This window comes from Microcaecilia unicolor, chromosome 1, assembly GCF_901765095.1.
Source record: "Microcaecilia unicolor chromosome 1, aMicUni1.1, whole genome shotgun sequence".
In the NCBI taxonomy this organism is placed as follows: Eukaryota; Metazoa; Chordata; class Amphibia; order Gymnophiona; family Siphonopidae; genus Microcaecilia; species Microcaecilia unicolor.
This window is the reverse complement of record NC_044031.1, coordinates 753,193,325-753,214,514: the sequence shown is the minus strand read 5'-3', so window position 1 is coordinate 753,214,514 and position 21,190 is coordinate 753,193,325. Positions and strand designations below refer to the sequence as shown.

Sequence of the window (21,190 nt, the reverse complement as noted above, 5' to 3'; positions counted from 1 at the left end):
TATTAGCAAAAGTGCAAAAAAAAAAAAAAAAGAAAGAAAAAAAATTATGAAAGTACTGAATGTTGAGTCATAACACAGGACACAAGAAAGAATGCAGTTTCAGTGCAAATAATTGTATTTGGGTGGGGGGTTTTCCTTTGTATTTGTTGAGTAAATCTCCCTCACTGTGCTGAAGGCGAATCCCTGTTGATAAATCCATCATTACCGTTTGGGTACAGAGAGGCAGCAGCGCCACTAAATTTATCTTACATTTGTAGTGCTTTAATAGACATTTATTAAATGCTTTTAGAGAGAGACATGCGGCGCCTGATTACATCCTAGTTATAGACAGAACATAAAGACACACGTTAGCACCAATTTACTGGAAGGGAAGGAAGAAGAATGCAAGAAAGAGACAAAAATAGGAAGAAAGGGAGTAAAGAGGGAAGAAAGATTATTTTTGGAAAGTTGCTAGGTTTTTTTTTTTCAGATTTTTATGCAGTGCACATTTATACTTTGAAAGTAAACAACCATTTATAGAATTCATCGCGACTTATTTCGATTTTTAGATATTTTTTTTTCATGCAATTTCTGTTTCCTTCCATGACGTCTTAATCTCTTTAGTAGATGCACTTCATTAGGCCTGCAGTAAATTTCGAAAATATGTCCCGGTTTTGAAGCGAAAGGTTTCGGAAGTCAACGCAAACTTAAGTAAACTATTTTAACTCAGGCCTAAGCAAAATAGACCCGTTTAAAAAAAAAAAAAAGTGAGAGCTTAACAATAATATTTCACCTAAGCGCAATTAGGCGGACACTGGATAATATATGTCATTTCAGATTTATATATTTATTTTTCATAATACATCTATGGGAACAATTCTAATAGGTAGATTGTTTGTCTCCGTTTTGAACCAGCCATATATAGTCAATAATCTAAAACCGTGTGTTCTGTTAATTTACTCATTCCAAGTAGGATTCCAGGTTTTATTTTAGGTTTCCCTTTTCATCTGGAAAAAAAAAAGATCAAATTTCGACTTATACCTTCCATGTTATTTCTTGAATTTTCCTATTCCTATACAAGCTAACTTATAATGAGCATTTTAACACAAAACACAAACCGGCTTTTCATCAGTCCAACACTGGTAAAAGCATCCCTTGTCATCAAGAAGTCAACCCCTGCATATTCTGTATCTAGCATTATTGCCTACGATGAAAGCACTTGGCCAGAGCTGGTTTGTTCCAGATAATATTAAAACAATCAGCGTGCTGTAAAAAAAATAACTTTTAAACTGTTTTTATAGACTACTTTGCTATCTAAAAGTTTCAAGAAGAAAATAAATACAAGTGACATTGTGCTAGGGAAGAGCTCATTAGTTCGTTGTCCAAGCCCTAATAAAGGAACAGAAGTGTAAATTATAGAGTTCAGCCTTAGCGCACGCTCTGTCAAGTAAAATCAGTCCTGTGCAAGGTTGATTCAAATTGCTGCTAACTTGCTCCGCAATTTTTTCCCCCTCCTCTCCGAGGATGTTAAATGAAACAAATATTGTTCCAAAGGGGGGTACTGTTAAAGTCTTATATTAGGAAAGGTTATACACCATCTCATTTCCCATCGGTAATCCCAATAAAATTAACATATTTGCAAATGAAAGAGCGGGAAAGGTTCTCCTGAAATAACAGTATTCCGCAGTTAAAAGTAACCTAAAACCGCACTTTGTTTTGACAATTAACTAAGCCCAAAACTAGGAAAACAGATGTGTTTGCTTAACTAATTACAGGCATGTTCTTCTCTGAGCACTTATTTTCGTTTAAATTTTATTTTGCTAACCTTCCAAGTATCAGCCTTCAGGTTATCTGCAGAGATACCGGAATCGTTCAGATTACTTCATTTTACATCTTAGTAGAATCTTATCTTGGAAATGACTACCATAATTCGCCTTTATGCAATGGAGATCCATACATTTTCCATGACACAATAACCATATTAAATTGGACACTTTTACAGTTCAATTTGAATATGATGTGAGCTATTACAACTGTATTATCAGAAGAAAGATAAGATTTATAACTGCACTGCTTTCTCGCTCTGCCTCTCCCCGATCAAGTAGCTGTGAAAGCCTTAGCTTGAAGCCTGGAGCCTAAAAGTGACCCTCTACAAAGACACAAAATGAGAAAAAGGGGGCTGCAAAGACAACAGCCATTCCGCACATATCAACGTTTTCACCTCTGTATAGTTCTTGACCTAAATCTTTTCTGAATTATGCCCATTTTAAATGAAAGCTTTACAAAGCAATTACGTAACTATATGTATATTTACTGATTGATTTTGGCATATTAAATGACTTTTCTTGCTATATAAAACAATATTTTGCCTTAAGTCAAGTTTAAACCAAACTTTGAAATACTGAGGTCGTATTACAAACCAGCGCCCTGGACTAACTGCTTTAAAATTACAGCATAATTAGATTTAGTTGAATTTCACCATTAATTAGACAGCGGCACTGCAGGGAGCCTTTGAAATTTGAGAAAATGGGGAAATCATCTGAAGCCATTTTAAACCCAACTTCAATAAATCCTGACCAGGCCCTCAATTCGCCAGCCTCCTTCTCCTCAACTCAAAGCTCAGGGCAGCACACAGTCCTGCAAAATTAGTCTGAATGTTTAAAAAGCTACTTGGCCTTGCTATCTTTTGCTTAGTCTTTGCTTAGGTTTATTAAGTGTAAAATATTATGATTGTTTTCTTAGAGAAAAGACAACAAAAAAAAAACAGTTACATAATTACCCAGATAAAAGGCCTTTTTAAGTAAATGAGGGATACACGCTGAACAGACGGTATTATAAAGACTATATTGAATAATGCGCGTCTATCTATACGAATACACCTAAAATGTATACAGACGCAGGATATCCGTACATATTCAAATTACACAAATCAAGCACCTAAATAATTTTGATCATCAATATTGTTCTCCTTGCTAAACAGACGTGTGTGGGCAATGCTACTTGCTACCAACCTGCATAAAACACAAAACACGGTCAGGTTACTGCTAAAGAAGGGATCATATATGCATGTTTTCTGTCCTCGTGGAAATAGTCACGCCAAGAGGGCTGCTTGTGCGAAAAAATAAATCGACTGCTCAGTATAGGGACTGGCTTTCAGTGTGCATTGGGAAAATGCTGCTTCTTTTATTTACAGAATGATTAAGGGCCTTACTTGCAGCTTAGATCTCTATGAGACGGTTTTCTGGTTACAGATGGACTGGTCTTTAGCTTTTGTGTGTCTGTATATGTCTGTGCGTCTCAGTGCATGTGTGTGTGTGTGTGTGTGCGCCCAATGTGTTTTCTATTATTAAGCCCTGCCTTTGCTGTGCAGAGCAGCCTAGCATTGCTTCAGAAGGCGCCATATTGGCTCAGCTAATAGGACACCAAGTCAAAAGCAAGCTTAAAGGCATACTTTCACACGCTTGATCTGCCACGGCAAAACACCCCCAAAATGCCACTTAACACAAACATAACTCGTGTAATCTAATAGCAACAAGAAGCTCTCACTTTATTTCTGTTAATGCAAGAATTAGATGCCCAGAACATACAGCAATCCTATAAACAGCATTTGAAATAAAGTACACAGATTATTCTTTACAAGATCATAAATAAATGTCAAATACACGAGTTCTGCGGTTAGGTTTCTTTTTTTTTTTTTTTTCCTTTTACTTCAGAGATAAAACTCTCCTAATCGTGCAGAGGAAGCCTAATTCTTAAACATCTGAAGCAAGCCTCGGAGATTGTTTGAAACTGGTTCGAATCTACGATCGACTTCGGGGGTTTTTTTTTTTTTCTTTCTTTCTTTCTTTCTTTACTATTGTTGAACGCATTCGACCGCTTCCTCACATTCCAAGCACGGGAACAAACAAACAACAACAACAAACAAAAAAAAAAGCGAACTAAGATCAGATTAATAAGAAAAAAAAAAACCGCAAGGAAAAACAAAATAGACACTTAAAGGGAAAGAGTCGCCATGTTTTAGCTGGCTTTTTAAAGAACTCGTCAATTTCACACAGAACAAGCTTTTCAGCCTCGGCCCTTTCCTTTTGTTCATTTCAATCGCTCTATGGACCTTTTGTTCCAACCCAGCGTGAAAAGAAAAACTTTCTTTAAATGTAATAAATTTAAATCTAACTCAGGTTTCTAAACAAATCCTCCTCTGGGCTCTACCTAGTTTTTGTATAATCATATAAATATCACACTTACAGTTCTGGGTGGGAAACCAGTGCTTCCTACAGTACCTTCAGCATAATGTTATGTAGTCAGAAACATAAGAAAACATCAAATGTCTTTTGATTTGAAAATCATAAATTATAATTTAATACCGATAACAATTTACAACAAATGGCTGTTTACAATAAGCTAACACAAAACAGACAAGCAGAGATCCTGTGTTTTTTTTTTTTTTTTTACTTATAGTACACATATCACATATCACTTGCAGTAGAAAAAAAAACCTAGCTCAAGAGGTCAGCAATACCCTGCAATAATAGTATATATATATATTTATATATTTATTTATTTATGTACTCATTTATTTACTTATTTATATATTTATATAAAGAAGCTGTGTAGTCAGATGTAAAACTATTTTTTTTTTTTTTAATAACAGTCATACATCATTTTCTGGTCCAGATGTGTTTCCTGGAACAAACTGAAGATCAGTGTTGAATTGACATCACAAAATGATCTCTGTTTTGGTGAAACCACAAGATGGTGTAACTTGTGGTAGAGGAAAAAGCCTCAGACAAGAAGAAAATTGCAAGCTTCCATACACAAGGCATTTGCTGCAGACCCCCACCCGCCCCAAAAAGGGACAAAAGTACTGCAAAAACAAAACAAAAACAAGGCAGCTCATTCTGTTAAGCTCTCTTAGCATTTTTAAGGGCAAAGGCTCTTTAAAAAAAAAAAATTATATGCATTGTGTCTCTCTGTTTGTGCTCATGTGTGTGTATGTTCGTGTGTGTGTGTGTGCACGCACACACACACGCAAACACACACGCACACATGTTGATGACCTGGTCCTCTATCAGTTCTTAAGTCACAGTTTAACCCCTTCACTTCGAAAATGTTAAATGGGTAGCCATTGAATAGTTTGGAAATCACACATTCTTAGCCAAATGTATGGAAAACAACTGACCTTTATTACAGTACTGCTTGCTCTAATGATCTGTGCATGTATGTCTGCAACATATAAAATATATATATTTTTTTATTACTAATCATTAAAATAAGATACTGATCCCCAGATTGCTAATACTGTCATAATAATACCTTCCCTATGCAGGCACTTAAGTGTGAGAAATATAAGGGCCGCCTTCCCTAGAAAATCCATTTTTAATTAAAAGGGGAATAATGTGGAGGAGTGGTTTACTATCCAGTATAGCTCTTCCTAAACCTTAGATAAATGGTGAATTTAGGCTCCCCTCCCCCTTTCCCCCAAATTAAGCACATAAATACAGTACTACTGACTTGGACAATCTGTGGCGAGTAAACAAACCAAAAAGCCTCATGCACCCTACAAACTGTGATTTCAGCTTGGGTAAAAGACATTTGTGACAGCCAAACAAGTTTCAGATATCAAATAATATTTTAATTTCTGAATACTTTCAATTTTCCTTGGAGTATAACACACACAGACTGGACCAAACAGTTCAGTTATTATAACTTTACAGTATACAGAAATGTTGCACTTAAAAAAAAAAACCCTTCAGTTTTAACACAAAACTGTAAACTCTAAGATACTGATTCAATCACATTATCTATAAGTGCCAACAGTGTTATTTGTCATGCTGATTTTCAATGGTATTTCTTTTTTAAAAAAAGGGAAAATATTAACAATTATTATAATACAAAGAATTGCAAATATACAAACATGTATAGGAGCTTCATAACAATTCAAGAAGAATGCGGAATTCAAGTCAAATTACAAAAGTTCATTTTCCTAATTAAAATCATGCCGTGTCCTGGACACATCACTCTATCTCCATTGAATTCCACATTTTTTTTTAAATATTAAAAAAAAAACAATACTACTTTGGGGGCAGTTAACTGACCTATGTGGTTCACTTGGGGAAAGAATTATAGCTCTCACAGTTTCAACTAAATTTAGGGGTGGGGGTGGGGTTCACCACTTATAAGTGCGATTTAGAGTTCCATTTCTCTCCTATGATACTGTTGCAGGTTCAGTTTTAATTCTTGGAGAACATATATTTTAAGGATACACAACTTTAAGAAGTCAATATTATATCAACAGTTATTACAGAACCACAAAATAAACTGATTTGGAACCAGCAAAATGTGGGAAATATAACAGGAGCTTTGTAAAGCCTTTTTATATAAAAAAAAAAAAAAAAAAAAAGAAAAGAAAGAAAAGAAAAACAAATAAAACTGCAAAAAAACAAAAACAAAAAGAAAACACAGCTAGATATATAGACACATGACAATTAATATTTGGGAAAAAAAGACTTACTTTCTGCATTCTTGCTATTTTTCTCCAAATTTCCTTTAAATGCACTTTTAGCGATTTTTTTTAAAAAGTTTACAAAAAAAAAAAGGATTAACTTCTTTTGTTGTGTTTTCTTACACCAAACTGAAAAGTAGCAAGTTGTTCTGAATGACATAGGAGTTTTTTTTTAAATGTTTTCTGTAAAAGTTATTTGACAGTCTTTTTTTTTTTTTTTTTATAATTCACAGTCCATTAAATGCTTCCCTCTTGCTTCTTTAAGTAAACTTGTAACAACCTTTTAAAATCCTTTCTTAGCAGGAGGAATTTTAAACAACCAGACCCCAGCGTCCTTTGCCATCCTTGCTCTGTTTTCTTTGCCTTCCTTATTTAAGTGTGTTTTGTTTTGTTTTTTTATTGAATTGACATATAAGGCCAGTTAAAACTGCTGCCAGATAGTAACATATCCCTGATTAGGGTTTCTATGGGGGTTTTACCTACCAAACGGACGAAAAACAATTGCTCTATGACAGAGGAGGACACAGTACGAAGGGAGGGAAGGCGCAGTAATAGCTTTCCAAATCGCGTTGGTTGATTGGGGTACTGGCTCCTAACATATTCTTCCAAAGCGCACTGAGATTTTTCCTGCAAACTTTCCACATGGGCTACATCAGAAAGACCACAGGCATCTGGAAAAAAAGTTTGAAAAACAAACAAAAAAAAGAATAAAATTATCAGTTTAAAAGTTTAATTTGATAAAACAAGGCTACACACTGATAGGAGCCTAGAGAACCATGCTGCCAAAATCTTAAGCTTGTGTATACTGCTAATTTGTTTAAAATACAAATGCACGGTCTCATAGGTTCATAGTTCTCGGCACTTACTGAAACATGAAGACACTTGAAAGTATTTTTTTTTTTTTTGCATCATGAAGAAAATAAAACCCCCACACTGTTAATATTAATCTAAAATGTCTCCTTTGGTGAACAAAGATTAGTACCAGACAATAATAATGGCGTCCTGGATTCAGCAACAGTTCTGCTCCAAGCTGAGAGTTTTCCTTTACTGTTTGAAACTGACAAGTGGCCCTTTAAAACTGATCTTGTCAGTCCGGCTTATTCAGAGTCAGCCATGCAAACTGTGATCTCTCTGTTCATTTGAACTGATTTTTTTTTTTTTTAAAGCAGGGCCCCTACAAGAAGAAAACCCCTGATAGGGTCTCTAAGGGTTTTTTTTTCCTCCCTGATAGCAAAAAAAAAAAAAAAAAAACCCAGAGAAATACAATAAGTTGGTTTAAATCAGAGACTCTGCTAGAGTTTAGGTTATGACCTGACCTCTCTGTGACTTACTAGGCAGTTCTAGAAGGACTAAGATATGTTTATTATCATGTCACAGAAACAACAGGCATGTACTTTTGAAGGTGGATGTATAGAACATTTGCCAAAAAAAATGATAGTTTAACATAATGTCCAGAAATTATGCTTTTTCAACATCAGATAACATATTCTTAATGAGTAGGCAAACTGAATGCTCAAAGCCAGTAGGCCTCAAGTTTTCTAAATACTAATACATGAACTCATATGAGTTGTATCACATGATTTCTTTTTCTTCCTAGAATACTCTGATGATTTCACAACTAAATCCTGAGAATGAACTACCTGGAACATACATAGAAGGCCAAGGGGAAATTCCAGTTGCATAATTAGGTCAAGGAAATAAGAATTCATTTTTTATTTAAATGCTAACAGGAAGACTTACAAAAGTGTACACTGTTACTGCTGATATCTGGAGCTGCCTAGCAAGATTTTGTGGGTGAGTGTGAGTGCCTGAGAGAGAGAGAGAGAGAGAGAGAGAGAGAGAGAGAGAGAGAGAGAGAGAGAGAGAGAGAGAGAGAGACTAGGGGCAATAATATACAAAAGGAAGTTTGGGTCATGACCTAAGCCTTGGAAAGAGTCCAGAGAATGGCTGTGTTCTCCTGACCCCCTTAAACATAACAAGGAAGGGACTGGATTTTTCTTCCAAATAAACTACATTTTTTTTTCTATTTTTTTTTTTAATATCAATTTAAAAAAAATCATACAAATAGTTATTTTACAGATTCAGCCTTCAGTCAAATATTTACCATGGGGCTAATTTTAGAACTTTTGTCCGAATTTATAACCTATGCTAAGTTTGCCCCATGAGTTACCACATGCAGGACTAGCACAAGCAGGCTGTCCTAATGGAAAGTATCAATTAGAATATATAATTTGTTTTGAAATAGTTTAGCCTGAAGAGTTAATTATGTCATATTACTTATACAGGCTAAAGCACAATACCCTAATTAATTTCACCATACTTTCAAGTATTGTGTAATGACTCATAAACTAGATTCCAGAAGATATAAACAGAGTCATATTTTTCCCCCAGATTTGATTTTCTATTACATAGAATACATTGTCTTTTGAGAAGTGTGTGTGTGTGTGTGTTGTCAAAGGTACAGGGGAATATTTGTGCATGGAGATAAAGTTTTAAGCTTGGTTGCAAACTTGAGATTGTTGGGGGAAAACAACCCCACTCTGATGAATTAATTTAAAAAACAGACTTCACTGATACGTCCATTTCAAGTTTAGCTTTTGGTGATGGCTCATGTAAACACATGGTAGAACTGTAGGGTTAACATCAGCTCTACTGAAATACGAAAAGCTATTTTGAATATACTCTGAGTGGATCCTGGACAGTGCTTTCAGATACTGCCAGAAAAAGAAATGTGTTTATTTACTAAAACTTAATTACACGTCTTTTCTTAAGGCACGGTATTTCTTTGGCTGCTTCCTTAAAACGTATGCCTCTCACTACGATTCCCATGTTATTTAGGAATACTCCAAAACATGCAGTTATTTAAATAATATCTAAGGGTGTGGGGGGGGGGGGGGGGGAGCAATGTTGAACCTATTTTAAGTAATACATATATGGGATAGAAAAGACATTTGGCGTACTTAAATTACCTTTTTTTTTTTTTTAAATAAAGCTTGTGTTTATCAACTTAACTATTAACACGGAGAATATAAAAATATAGCTTACCTGAAGTGAAGAGTACTATGGCCTTTAAGCAGCTATACTCTGCCGAGTCGACGTGCAATGCCTTCAGTTTTTCCACCTGCTCTTGGAAGATTCGTATGTGGTCCATAAAGGCGACCACTCTGTCAGCAGACATGGGCGATGCGTGGAGGCCGGCAGCTGCCAGGAGAGGGGCTACGTGGAGAGGCATTGAACACTGGGCAGCGTTGAGCACAAATAACTCGCTCCAGGTCAGCCTGAGGAGTGCCACCTGGTCTGTAATCTGGAGGTCTGGGAAGAAGGGGATATTCCTGGCCCATTCCACTGCACTGAAGAGCATCCGGGCCGCCAGTTCACAAATGTTCTCGATGCCCATTATGTTGTTGGGTTGCATGCACTGACTGCCAAATCGGGAGGTCGGGTAGGGTTCTGCTCGGAGGAGAAGGGAGATATATCCGGATAGGTAGGAATGGCAGTTCAGAGGGTCCCCATTTGTCAAGGCGAACTGACCGTGAGTAGGCTGTGTAGGTGGCATTCTGCCCCTCTGGACTGCTGCAGTGAATAAAGAGACTACAGCAATTAACATCTGAATTGCTTAAAAAAAATTTATTTTTAAATCAAATACAGATTGTGCGATTTTAGCAGTAATTTCTATATATAAAGGTCTGCGCCTCCTCTTCCTCACCTCCTCCCTTCATATGTAAAACAAAGCTTGAAATTGTTGTTCTTTGCTGATCAAAATAATAATAATAATAATAATAATAAATACCATCACTTGAGACCTGGTTAGATAGTTGCTTTCATAATGCAGCCTTGAGCAGTAATATCTGCTGCCTTCCCAAGCATGCATAGATTTAATAACCCACCCCTTCGGAGATGTTGTACGTATCGTTTGGCTATTATTTCCATTATATATTTAAACATCTGATATTATTTATTGATTTCCAAAACCTATCTTTCAAAAATGCATTCTACTAGACCCAGACTGCTTTCATCGACTACTGAATAAGTGCGTGCAGAAATAAGAAAAAATAGATCAGAATATTAGCAGTTTTTTTTAGCAGCAGCTCTTAGCATCGGGGCCTACAGTTTTGTTAGCAGATTTACACAGAGAAAAGGAAGAATGCACGGGGAAAGGGAGGCTGAGAGAGAGAGAGAGAAGAGAAGAGAAGAGAAGAAGGAAGCTGATAAAATGCATTCCACATATATTTGGTATTTAACAGCGCATTACAAGGTTAGTCACTCTTCCATGAGCACAAAGGGAACAAGGCTGTTTCCTAACCCTTAACCTACATAGCTGAGCAGAGGCAGAGAGCAAAAGCCCGGCAGGGCACCACTGGGGAAAATACAGGCTCACGTTTCCTCTTCTAATTTTATATCACAAAGACTCAACTTGCAGTTAAGCTAACCGACACCCTGGGCCATTCATTCCTAAAGTGAAGTTAAAAAGATAATGATTTAAAAAATAAAATAAAATAAAATTTGAATTCCGTGTGGGATCAGGTAAAGCGTTTACATTTGAATAGCCAGACGTATTAATCACGTGTGTAAAACAAAGCATTTCTAGTCTCTGTGCACTGTACGCCTAAACAGAATTAGTCGAGTTTAGAACCTCCGAAATGTAGCTTCCATGTAAAATGGCATTCTCAAGCAACTGAAGAAAAAAAAAACAAAAACAAAAACAAAACAAAAAAAAAGAAAGAAAGCTGCATGACAAGGACATGAAGTGAGGAAACTACATCTTACAACGCCTCACTGTTAGCCAGTATGCTAGGCATGATTGTGTATGAATGAAAAACAGAGTGTGGGGGGGGGGGGGGGGGGGGGGGTGGGGGGGAGAAATCACAGTAAAAGCAAAGACAAATAAAGTTCAGAAATAACATAAACGCATGGTGAGAACGGTTAAGTATAGCATGCAGACTTCCTAGCCTTTGCTCTGTATATTGATAAAGTTTGTTCTCTCTCTCTCTCTGGGCTACTATAATATATAAACACAAAAGGCAAGTGTCTGAAATCTGGAAAACAAATGAAATCCCAATACCTTCCCGTCTCATGCCAACTTTGAGGCATTTCTTGAGGCGACAGTATTGACACTGATTCCGGTGGTGTTGGTCTATAGGACAGTTCCTGTTGGCACGACAAGTGTAACTCAGGTTCCTCCTTACACTTCTTTTGAAAAAACTCTTGCAACCCTCGCAGGTGAACTGGCCATAATGTTTGCCACTAGATTTGTCCCCACAAACCACACATTCAATGTGCTGCTGCTGTTGCTGTTTTTCCCCTTGATTCTGCTGGCTGGACTGGCTGGACGGGTTCGTTTGTACTGGAGTGGTAGGGGGGCCCCCTGCCCCTGGGGTCTGCGGTGCGTGAGGGGCCCCGGTTGGTGGTCCTTGCACTGGAGGGACTTGAGATGGCTGGGTTCCCTGAGTTCCTGGAACATCGTCCTGGGGGTCTCGCCACGCACCAACTACCATTGCCATATCTATTGGACACCGTTTCCAAACTTCCTGTTCCCCCTTATTTTTTTGTCTTGTTTCAGATCAGTTTAAGCAGTTTTGTAGTGAGAGAGAGAGGGGGGGAAAAAAACACAGTAGAGAAAGGAACAGGCAGAGCCAATTGTCTGGCAACAAGTCGAAAAATAACTGGAAAGCTTTTTAGACCTGATCTGCATCAGAGGAGCTGAAGGAGAGGCGAGTGTCTGGGGGCCAGGTCCAGGGCAGCTTACAGGCAGCCATTCAGGAAAGCCATCAAAATAGAATGAATAAAAGGTTAAAGATTACACACAGGGGAGGGGGGGATGGACTTTTCCCCCCTCGGCTGCAAAAAAAAAAAAGAAGACGATCTCCTGTAGTTTTTTATGGAGTCCGGGGCAACCATCAGATGAGAAATTCTTTTGCCTCTTCTTCTTCTCTCTCTCCCCCCCCCCCTTTCGCTCGCGAAGATCTAGACCTGCCTCAGCCACATAGAAAAAGAGTCAACTCTCCGGCAGCAGTGATAATAATAAAAGAGATCACAACCTATGGAACATCCTTCATGCGACGTTAACAAAAAAAAAAAAATACACAAAAAAAAAAAAGGAAAAAAAAAAAAAAAAGAACAGAGAATCAAAGTGATCAAATATGCTAAAAAGGGGGGTTAGGAAGTGAATGCGATTTGTAGGAGCAGACTGGCAGAGTGGTTTCTCTCCGATCAGCTCACTGAGCTCTCTATATAGTGAACTTTGACACGACTGCTGCAACTTAGCACACGTTACCATGACGACGCTTTGCCTTATAAGGAAGCAGACCGTGTTTGACTGGTCAAAGCTCCTAGCCCTCCCCTTCAACCTTATTGGCCAGCGAGCCCTGAGCTATTGGTAGGGCTGCGAAAGGGAGCCGTCCGGTCCTAAAGCGAGAGGAATCAAGGCAAACTGCAACCAGTAGTGCTCCAACCGGGGGGAGAACTGACTTTTTTTTCTTAGGTTTTTTTTTTTGCTATTATTATTTGCTACCAGTTCTCCACTTTTGGAATCATACCGCGCTTAGAAAGCGCACACAGAACGTGGAAAACTTCCACATGCAGTTCTGGTGAAAAATCTGGCTTTGTAAAACTGTGCGGCTCTACAGAGCAGCTCACGAGCCCTCGCCTGTCTTTGAATGCTGAGGCTCAGATGTGCAACGATTATGACATTTTTTGAATGAGGGGAAACAATTGTAGGAATTCGAGATATCTTTCAGACGGCGCTAGAAAAGTTAGAATTAAGCGCCCGGTGGACTTTATTGCAAGATACAGTTCTAAAAGGACAAGAGACTGAAGGATAAGGCAGGGGCGGGAAAAAAAAAAAGGCTCCATATCCGGACAAACAGATCTTTGTATTTTATACACATGACTCACAAATCTAAGAGCAGTAGAGCTGACTATCCTGCTCCAGGTACAGTGTTGTCCTTCTGGGGTTAAAGTTTCTCAGGTATGCTGATCCCGTTTTACTTGCTGAGATGAGCAGACCTGACAGCTGTCATAAGGTACCAGGATCTCACTGTCATATTACAGAGCAAACATACTTGCCAAACTCCCTTTGGTGGCTTGTATTCTTTAGAACTATAAGGGAAGGTTGGAGATAAAGCCAGTGTTTTTTTTTAAGTACTTCTGGACTTTACAATAATCTAACATATAATCCATGCCACACAAACATACAGAAGATAGATGGATGTACTGGTACATATATACAGGCATCTCTGGATGGTTGCACCTACCACTATAGAGGATCATTTAATAAGCTGGGCATATTGAGAATTTCTCCAAGTTTCTGTAAAATGCAGAAACATAATATTAAACTGAAAAAGAACACCATAAATTATAAATAATGGCTCTACAGTGAATACACCTATGCTGATATGTTCCCTTTAAACTAAATGCACAGCGCAGATATAATGTATGGTTAACATGGCGGAAATATATGAGCAATGAGCAATGCATGTTTGAGTTCTTCTAGTGCTTGTAAATCAAAATCACAAACGTTATATACATATATATGGCAAAATAAGAAAATTTCAAGAAAAAACAGTCCCAATCATATGGCGCAAATGTATAAATTGATTCAGAATGATGAAGTCAATGAAAATAGAGGAAAAGACATAGATTAAAGATGAATTAAAGTATAATAAAAGCAGATCGATTCACCATATTAGAGCAATCATCCATACACATACAGTGATTGACAGACTAGCCATGAAAGTATACAGTAACCTGAAATTGCACTTTGTTCCCTTATATATATTTTTTTTTTCAACACGGAATTTGCATGTTTTACTAGTGCAAAGCGTCGGTACCGAGGCTACCTGGAAGATGTAAAACCGTCAGTATTGTTTGCTGCATGGTGAGAAACCTGAGAAGCAATAAGTCCAAATAGTTATGTGAAATAGGTGTGGGCTGGGGGGGGGGGGGGGAATTCACTGTATGATATTTGCCCTAATACATAAATGATAAAAGCTCCATACTGGATATTAATGAAGCACAGTGCAGACTGATAATAGGAGCAAAGTAGATTACATTGTGAGAAAATTGTATCTATTCCTATACATGAAAAGATTTTGTTATGTCATACATGCATGACACTGAAACGCAGTAACAGAATTTCTCATCAATTTAACCTATATATGCAAAATATACACGTCCCATATAAAATGAATGCAAGTTAGCAAAAGCCTGCATACAGTCACAATTAAAAAATGATTAAAGTAATGTGATAGATCTCTCTCTCTCTCTCTCTAGTGTATGTGTGTGTGTGTATATATATATATAATATACACTATATATATATATATATAGAGAGAGAGAGAGAGAGAGAGAGAGAGAGAGAATATATATATATATATATATATATATATATGTGTGTGTGTGTGTATATACATGCATACATACATACACATACATACATACATATATACACATGCACACAAGCACACACATATTATATATTATCACATTTTGGTGTCCATCAACCGAGCTTACTACACAACATTAGAAAATTAAGGATTATATGAAAACGAAGAACCAAGAATAGTTATGGTACTTTATTGTCTGTTCTTGGACACGGCAATATTTATTCTATAAAGTATTTCCACAGATCAACCTTACTTGAATTATATTCTCAAGGGTAAGTGTATGATCTGCTGCTTATTTGATTGTGTAACAATTAAAAGTAGAATGCAGAGAGCGAAAAGGGTTTTTTGAAAGTAGACACTGGGCAAGTAGAAGTAAGAGGTATATACAGAGATTTAAAAAAAAAATCAGAAAGATTTTTTTAATGCATGCCAGAGAATTACACTAGGCGCCAAGAGTGAATATTACTGTTTTACAAAATTAGACTATATTAAAAAAAATCACTGGGGTCTGCACAATCATCTTAAAAAAAATGAAAGGACGAAAATGTATTCTAATTAAGGTAAGTGAGATGTTGTTTAGCAGTGCTGGAACAGCGCAAGTGCAGATCAATGGAAAGGAGTGTATTGTTTCTGTTGAAAGTTTCACATTGGTCACCTAACTCTTTATAAATTGCAAAGTGAGCACAGCATCGGACAAACACCTAGTTTCACTCGGATCTCAGAGGAAACCAGTTACGTCTAAATGAATTCATTGAATCCCTCTTGTCCCTGAATATAACATGTGTGTGTGTGTGTGTGTGTGTTTTTCTCCTCCACCACACTGAAGCACCGTGAATAGCGAAAGTGGCTCCTATTGTGTGTCTCTGAACTTCCAAGTCAATGCAATTTTTAACCACTGGCTTGTGGTACTTTGAAAATCACCAGGGGCCGTCAGAGTTGGGTCCTCTGAAAAATTTACAGTGGTAAATCAGACCATATGCTGTGAGGGGAAAAAAAAAAAAAACAACCGTTCCAGTGCAGCAAGTACAGTATCTGTCTGCCCCCTAGTGTAAGGCTCTTCTCTGCCTAAAACTCAACTTTAAAAGGGAAGGCTCTTAAAGGGGAACGACTTTTGGATCACGTATGCATGCAAGAAAGAAACTTCTGTACATTTTAACGTGATTAATTCCTAAGGATTCCAATTAATTGGCTCGGGCTTTGGCAAAATGAACTATAAAGTTTACACACTCGTTTCCCCCCCCCACCCCCCCTCGAGCTATCGATGAACGACTGAGGTGCTGCTTTGCAGTTATTGTAACGGTGCCTGGGTGCTTTTTTTCGTCGTCTGAGCGTCGTTTGCTCCCTAAGATCTACGCGTCGTCCACAACGAGCAAAAAGATACAGATGTAATTTTAAAAGGGAAAGCAGTCTTTCTGCCAGACGATCCCCCCGGTGAGTATCCTTATTATTATTATTATTATCGCACTACCTACTTGTTTAAATGCACGGGGCAGGCTCATTGTTTTCTGCTGACATGCATTCAGACTAGCAACTTAGCCCAAACGAGACTGTCATTTAGAAAGAAAGTGCAGCTTTTGCAATCTAACGTTAAACTTTGATTTATTGCACTTACTAAAGATTAATAACGTGGTGCAAGAAAAAAAAAATAGTCCTTCTGAACAGGTTCTTTCCTCTCTTCCCCCCCCCCCCCCGCACCCCCACCCCCACCCCAGGTTCGAACGATTCACGTAACAAATAGCGGCGAACGGATTTTCAGTAGGTTCGAACCGCAGTTTTGCTAAAGGATAGTTAAATGGTGTTATCAGAAGTGAGTAGTAATGGATGTATTTCAATCGAGTCTCGATGATGGTAGAAACAATCATTTAAATATGCAAATGCCTTAAGAATCTGGCGAGACAACGGCGGAAAGACACACACACACACAGAGAGAAAAAAAAAAAGCACAATTAGGAAACGAGATGAGAGGAAAAGATATAATTATAAGCGCACATACCGAAAACATATTTGCCTTGTTCCGCGTCCCAAAACGCCTGCATCTTCTCTCTAAACTGGAATATACCCCTTTTAGTGTGGCAGGTGCAATAAAGGGCTTTGTTGGCCTCTTGAAAGATGTATCTTTGGTAAAGAAAACAGAATTCTCCTTTCGTTGTTTATTTAAGCCACTGTGCAAACTGATGGGGGGAAGAAAAAAAAAAGTAGGCTTTTTGCCTTCAGGGAAAAGAGGAAAGGTGAAAGAAAATATCTTGAGTCTAAAGGGAAGTGGTTTCCATGTATTATTTGGCTTTCAGTCTTTTGAAAAAAAAAAAACTTGTCACTATATAACTTTAAATGTACTGGGGCTTTCTGAGAGCTTGTGCACAGCTGCTCAGGAACGAGAGCCTCGCCTTTAAGAAAATCCCAAAACCGAAGGTAAGAGACGCCTGGAGTGATCCTTGTGTCTCATCCTATTCCTTAGAAGGAAGAGGGTATTTGCTACACCTTCTAGTTTGGGGCTGGGAAAGACGGGACTTAAAACACCCGTCCAATTGAAAAAAAAAAAATCCTTAACTTAATGAGTTGTGAGACAGATGTATGAAATTATACCATTCACAGATAAGGACAGAACCAACTGGAGGCTGCATTGGAGAAAAAAAAACCCTTGAACAAATATAGGTATACCATTGACAATAGTTTTGAGTAGCTTGGGCTAAATTATTCAGCTTTAAGAACAATCATCTTGAAAAATGACTGGGTTCTGCACATCAAGATTCAGTGATAGAGTTTTTTTCTTCCCGCGAAAGAAAAAGGATTTCATTGCTTGGAGATCGTATTTCCTACCAGAACCTATTTGACTAATCAGTTCTTTTCTTAACAGGAATCCCTTGATGCCTTTGCCTTCATAAACAGTATATACCCTTTAACTTTATGCATGGAGAAATCACGTTTATTTTTAGGAAGCTGTTGAGTACCTAATCTAATTATCATTGCAAGCTCTCCCCCCCCCAAAAAAAATAAAATAAAAATCAACCCTAATAAATGAAAAACAATTTAGTACAATTTTGGATAAATTATACTGCATTTGGCAGCTCAATACAGTTTTAACTAATGGATTCTTTTTTTTTTTTTTCGTTTTTAAGAAAAGAATAATGGCGGAAAACGTAGATCTTTTTATTTTAAGAAACTGTTATGGTAAGAGGCATGTCAAACTTGACAAATGGAACGAACATTCCTCTGCTGTCTTTGTCTTTAATAGGAATTAAGTTAAACACAGTACTGAATGTTAATTACATATTTACTGGCTAATGGAAATTACAAATGGATCTTGTCACCTCAAACAATAATGAAAAACTATGAAGTCACTGTAATTATACACTTTGAAGAAAATAACTCACTGTATTGATCAGAAGAAGTGTAAATCTTTTAACTATGCATTAATACCATAACTATGGTGTACAACAAAGTTTCCATTGTTTATAGTCTAATCAGTATCTATAGTATGTAGAGACATCCCTCTTGAATGAGATAAACTAGTTTTTTTTTTTTTTTTTATGTATTGCCAGAGGAGCATTGCTTTGCAAAATCCTAAACCGGTTGGGTAGTAATTATTAAGGAGTGATGTACAAGCATGTGGTATATGTTGAGGTTTTTATGCTGGCTTATTTCTTCGTGCATCATTATAAACTTTCTAGTGTCACGCCAATATATACTTTAGGCTTTCTTTTTGTGTTTTTCCCAGTTTTAGAGCACTAGACTTGAAAAACAGTAAACTAGAAAGCAATTCCTATCAGAATGCAAGTCACTAAAAAACAAATGCAAAATAAATAACAAGAAACAATCGCATTGTGTAATTATGTAATGAAAGAAAGAAAGATATTTGGGGATTCCCTCAATATCTTAAAACAAGGAATATTTTTCACTTCTCTGGGTTTACCCATAGTTCAGAGTTCTCCAGCTAAGGGTTTTTAAACTTTGGCCCAAGTTGTAGTGATAGCTGCAACGCTGATCTCCTGGGTCAAAGGTGAAGCCTATCCTAACATTAAACGCCTGCGAATGTCCAGATTGAAACCAGACTGAAAACTAATAACCATCATTACCCACCGATCGCGATTGAATTGTACCGAACGTACAAGTTCAGTAATAAAACGTCGCTTTTTTTTTTTTTTAAGTAGTACTATTAGAAGAAAGATCAGTACCAAGGAACTTTAAAAAGTGTTCTTTGGTGGCAAGGCCGGATTCTTTCCTGAAGAATGCTTCAGATTCTGGGCTTTGTCTTAAAAGGAATGGGGGGTTTGTGAATGGTGTGAAAGGGACAGAGAGGGTCGCTTCAAGTCGGCATTAGGTGGCCTCTCTGTCTTTTCGGATCAACGCTTTTCAATGGACACATAGGTGCTCTTTCAACCAAAAACCTTGTGCAACATTTTCTGCCTGTATTGCAGCTAAATACAATAAACAGTACGGATAGGTCCCCCTCCCCCCCAAAAAAGAGCAGAAAAGCACCCTAATTAAATTGTTTTATATGGACAGTTAAGACAAGCCAATTATGCTGGAGTTAGTATACAGGTATGTTGTCCACGTTAGCAGGTCAGCAAGCAATTTTGGGGGAAAAGTACCTTTTATAGGTTTACAAAGGAGCCATTTGGCGCTTGATTTTTTCTTTTTAATTATTATTATTTTGTACTGTGACGAAGACCAGTTATAATAAAGTAATTCAGGTATATTTCTGAGTTGTTGTTTTTTTTTTTAAGTTCATATCTTAAGCTTGTTTCAACTTTCTTTAAACGACCTGAATAGAGATACCGACGAATTAAGTGATTCTGTGGAACAAAGAGCAACCTGGATCAGAAAACAGAGCTTAACGGTGTAGATTTTCCACCTTGATTCCGTCCTCAGAGAGAGATATTTCCTCGCATTTACATTCTTCCTGTGACTTACATGTTTTACTGCACAGATTTTTTTTTCTCTCTCCCCCTCTTACAGAACCAAAAGTTTCAGGAAGGAGAGAGATGCTGGGCACGCCATTATGACTCTTATATTGGGAGAGTGTGACAGTGCTTTTCCCATATCCCAAATATAAAGGAAGACTTGAGGGGATTGGGAAGGGCTTGCGAATATGATTTCATTTCATGCCTGAGAGAGAGAGAGAGAGAGAGAGAGAGAGAGAGAGAGAGACTGACAGGTTTTGCTTTTAAAGTATTGTCTATATTCATCTATCTAGATACAAGTATAGTTACAGATGTCGACTAAGCTATATTTGAAGGCAAATCGGAGCCTACAAGTGGGAACACATTAATTTAACTACGCTCAGGAGGACTCCTCTCGGACAATAGCACCCTCCTGATGGGCTGGGCATTGATCAAGCCAGAAGCTGAAGAAGTCACCACACCAAATATTTACCGATCACACACACACACACACAAATAGTGGCGACCGGAATGATTTTCTCCCGTGAGGAGAGCAGAGAAGGAAGGATAAATCATTTTATTAGTGTGGATAAAGCAAAGAGCACACGCTAGGTTGGAGCGTTTTAAGATGTTGTGCCTCCAGCCGCGTGAAAAGAGTTAGGGGAATCGATATCCAGTGATTAGATGACTCAGTGGTGACGAACACAGGCCGTGAGATCCCGGAATTTGGTTACACCGGGAGAAAAAGCAAGAGATTAAAAAGGGAGGCACCATTGTACCAGAACCAGTGTGACAACATGGCTCGAGCCAGACACAGAAGGGGAAAGAGTGGTAGAAATGACAGAGTGGAAAGGAAGGAAGGAAGGAAGTTACACGAGGGAGACATATTCTTAATGTTATATAAAGAGTGAATAGGGTACTTAGGATAGCAGGTAACCTATGAAGTATGATATCTGAGAAGATGTAATAAAAGAAATATAAAGTGTTGCATACCCCTAAAAACCTATATCACAGTGACAAAAGGCAATGACAATTAGAGAGACAAGTGGATGTGAGACCTCTTTCACCTGAAGTTGAAAAGACCGGTTCAGGTAAGATAGATTCAGAAACACAAGCCAGTGATTAAAACAAACATGTCACACAGTCTGTGAGTCCAACATATTTACTTCCTTCAAGACAGAAAATCGGAACTTAAGATTAGACTATATTTGAGCCTCTTCAGTATGTAATAATGCCCTTTGTTAAACACTTATGTTCCAGGTATACTGTCGTACCTATGGTCCATCAGTTCAGGGGGGGGGGGGGGGGGTCGTCAATCAGATTTGCTCATTTCGGAGGTCAGGAAGCGGTTGGGAAAGTCTGTTTTTTTTCCCCATCCTAAACCGAACCTCATTGGTCGTGTTGGCGTTTTAAAGTCGGTGCATTATCGTCTCTTACAAAATGCT

General features: G+C 37.7%; 1 protein-coding gene and 1 long non-coding RNA gene across 8 annotated transcripts in view; one reads left to right on the top strand and one right to left on the bottom strand.

Annotated features, from left to right (window-relative positions):
• NR2F2 (nuclear receptor subfamily 2 group F member 2) overlaps positions 1-17,417 on the bottom strand; it is an 18,408-nt gene extending 991 nt beyond the window's left edge. The window contains exons 1-3 of one of the 7 annotated variants that reach the window (XM_030189725.1): positions 11,544-12,684; positions 9,527-10,072; positions 6,965-7,152 (exon numbers count right to left, since the gene is read on the bottom strand). In XM_030189725.1, coding sequence (XP_030045585.1) covers positions 6,965-7,152; positions 9,527-10,072; positions 11,544-11,982 — 1,173 coding nt within the window. In that variant the 5' untranslated portion in view covers positions 11,983-12,684. Of the gene's footprint in view, positions 1-5,589; positions 7,153-9,526; positions 10,073-10,187; positions 10,231-10,271; positions 11,248-11,543; positions 12,685-16,858 lie in introns of those variants that run through there. The other 6 variants (XM_030189727.1, XM_030189722.1, XM_030189723.1 and 3 more) reach the window with 6 other exon arrangements.
• The window catches only part of LOC115459901, a 114,811-nt gene continuing 109,590 nt past the window's right edge, over positions 15,970-21,190 (top strand). The window contains exon 1 of the long non-coding RNA XR_003940347.1: positions 15,970-16,296. This is a non-coding gene — a long non-coding RNA (uncharacterized LOC115459901). The remainder of the gene's footprint in view (positions 16,297-21,190) is intronic.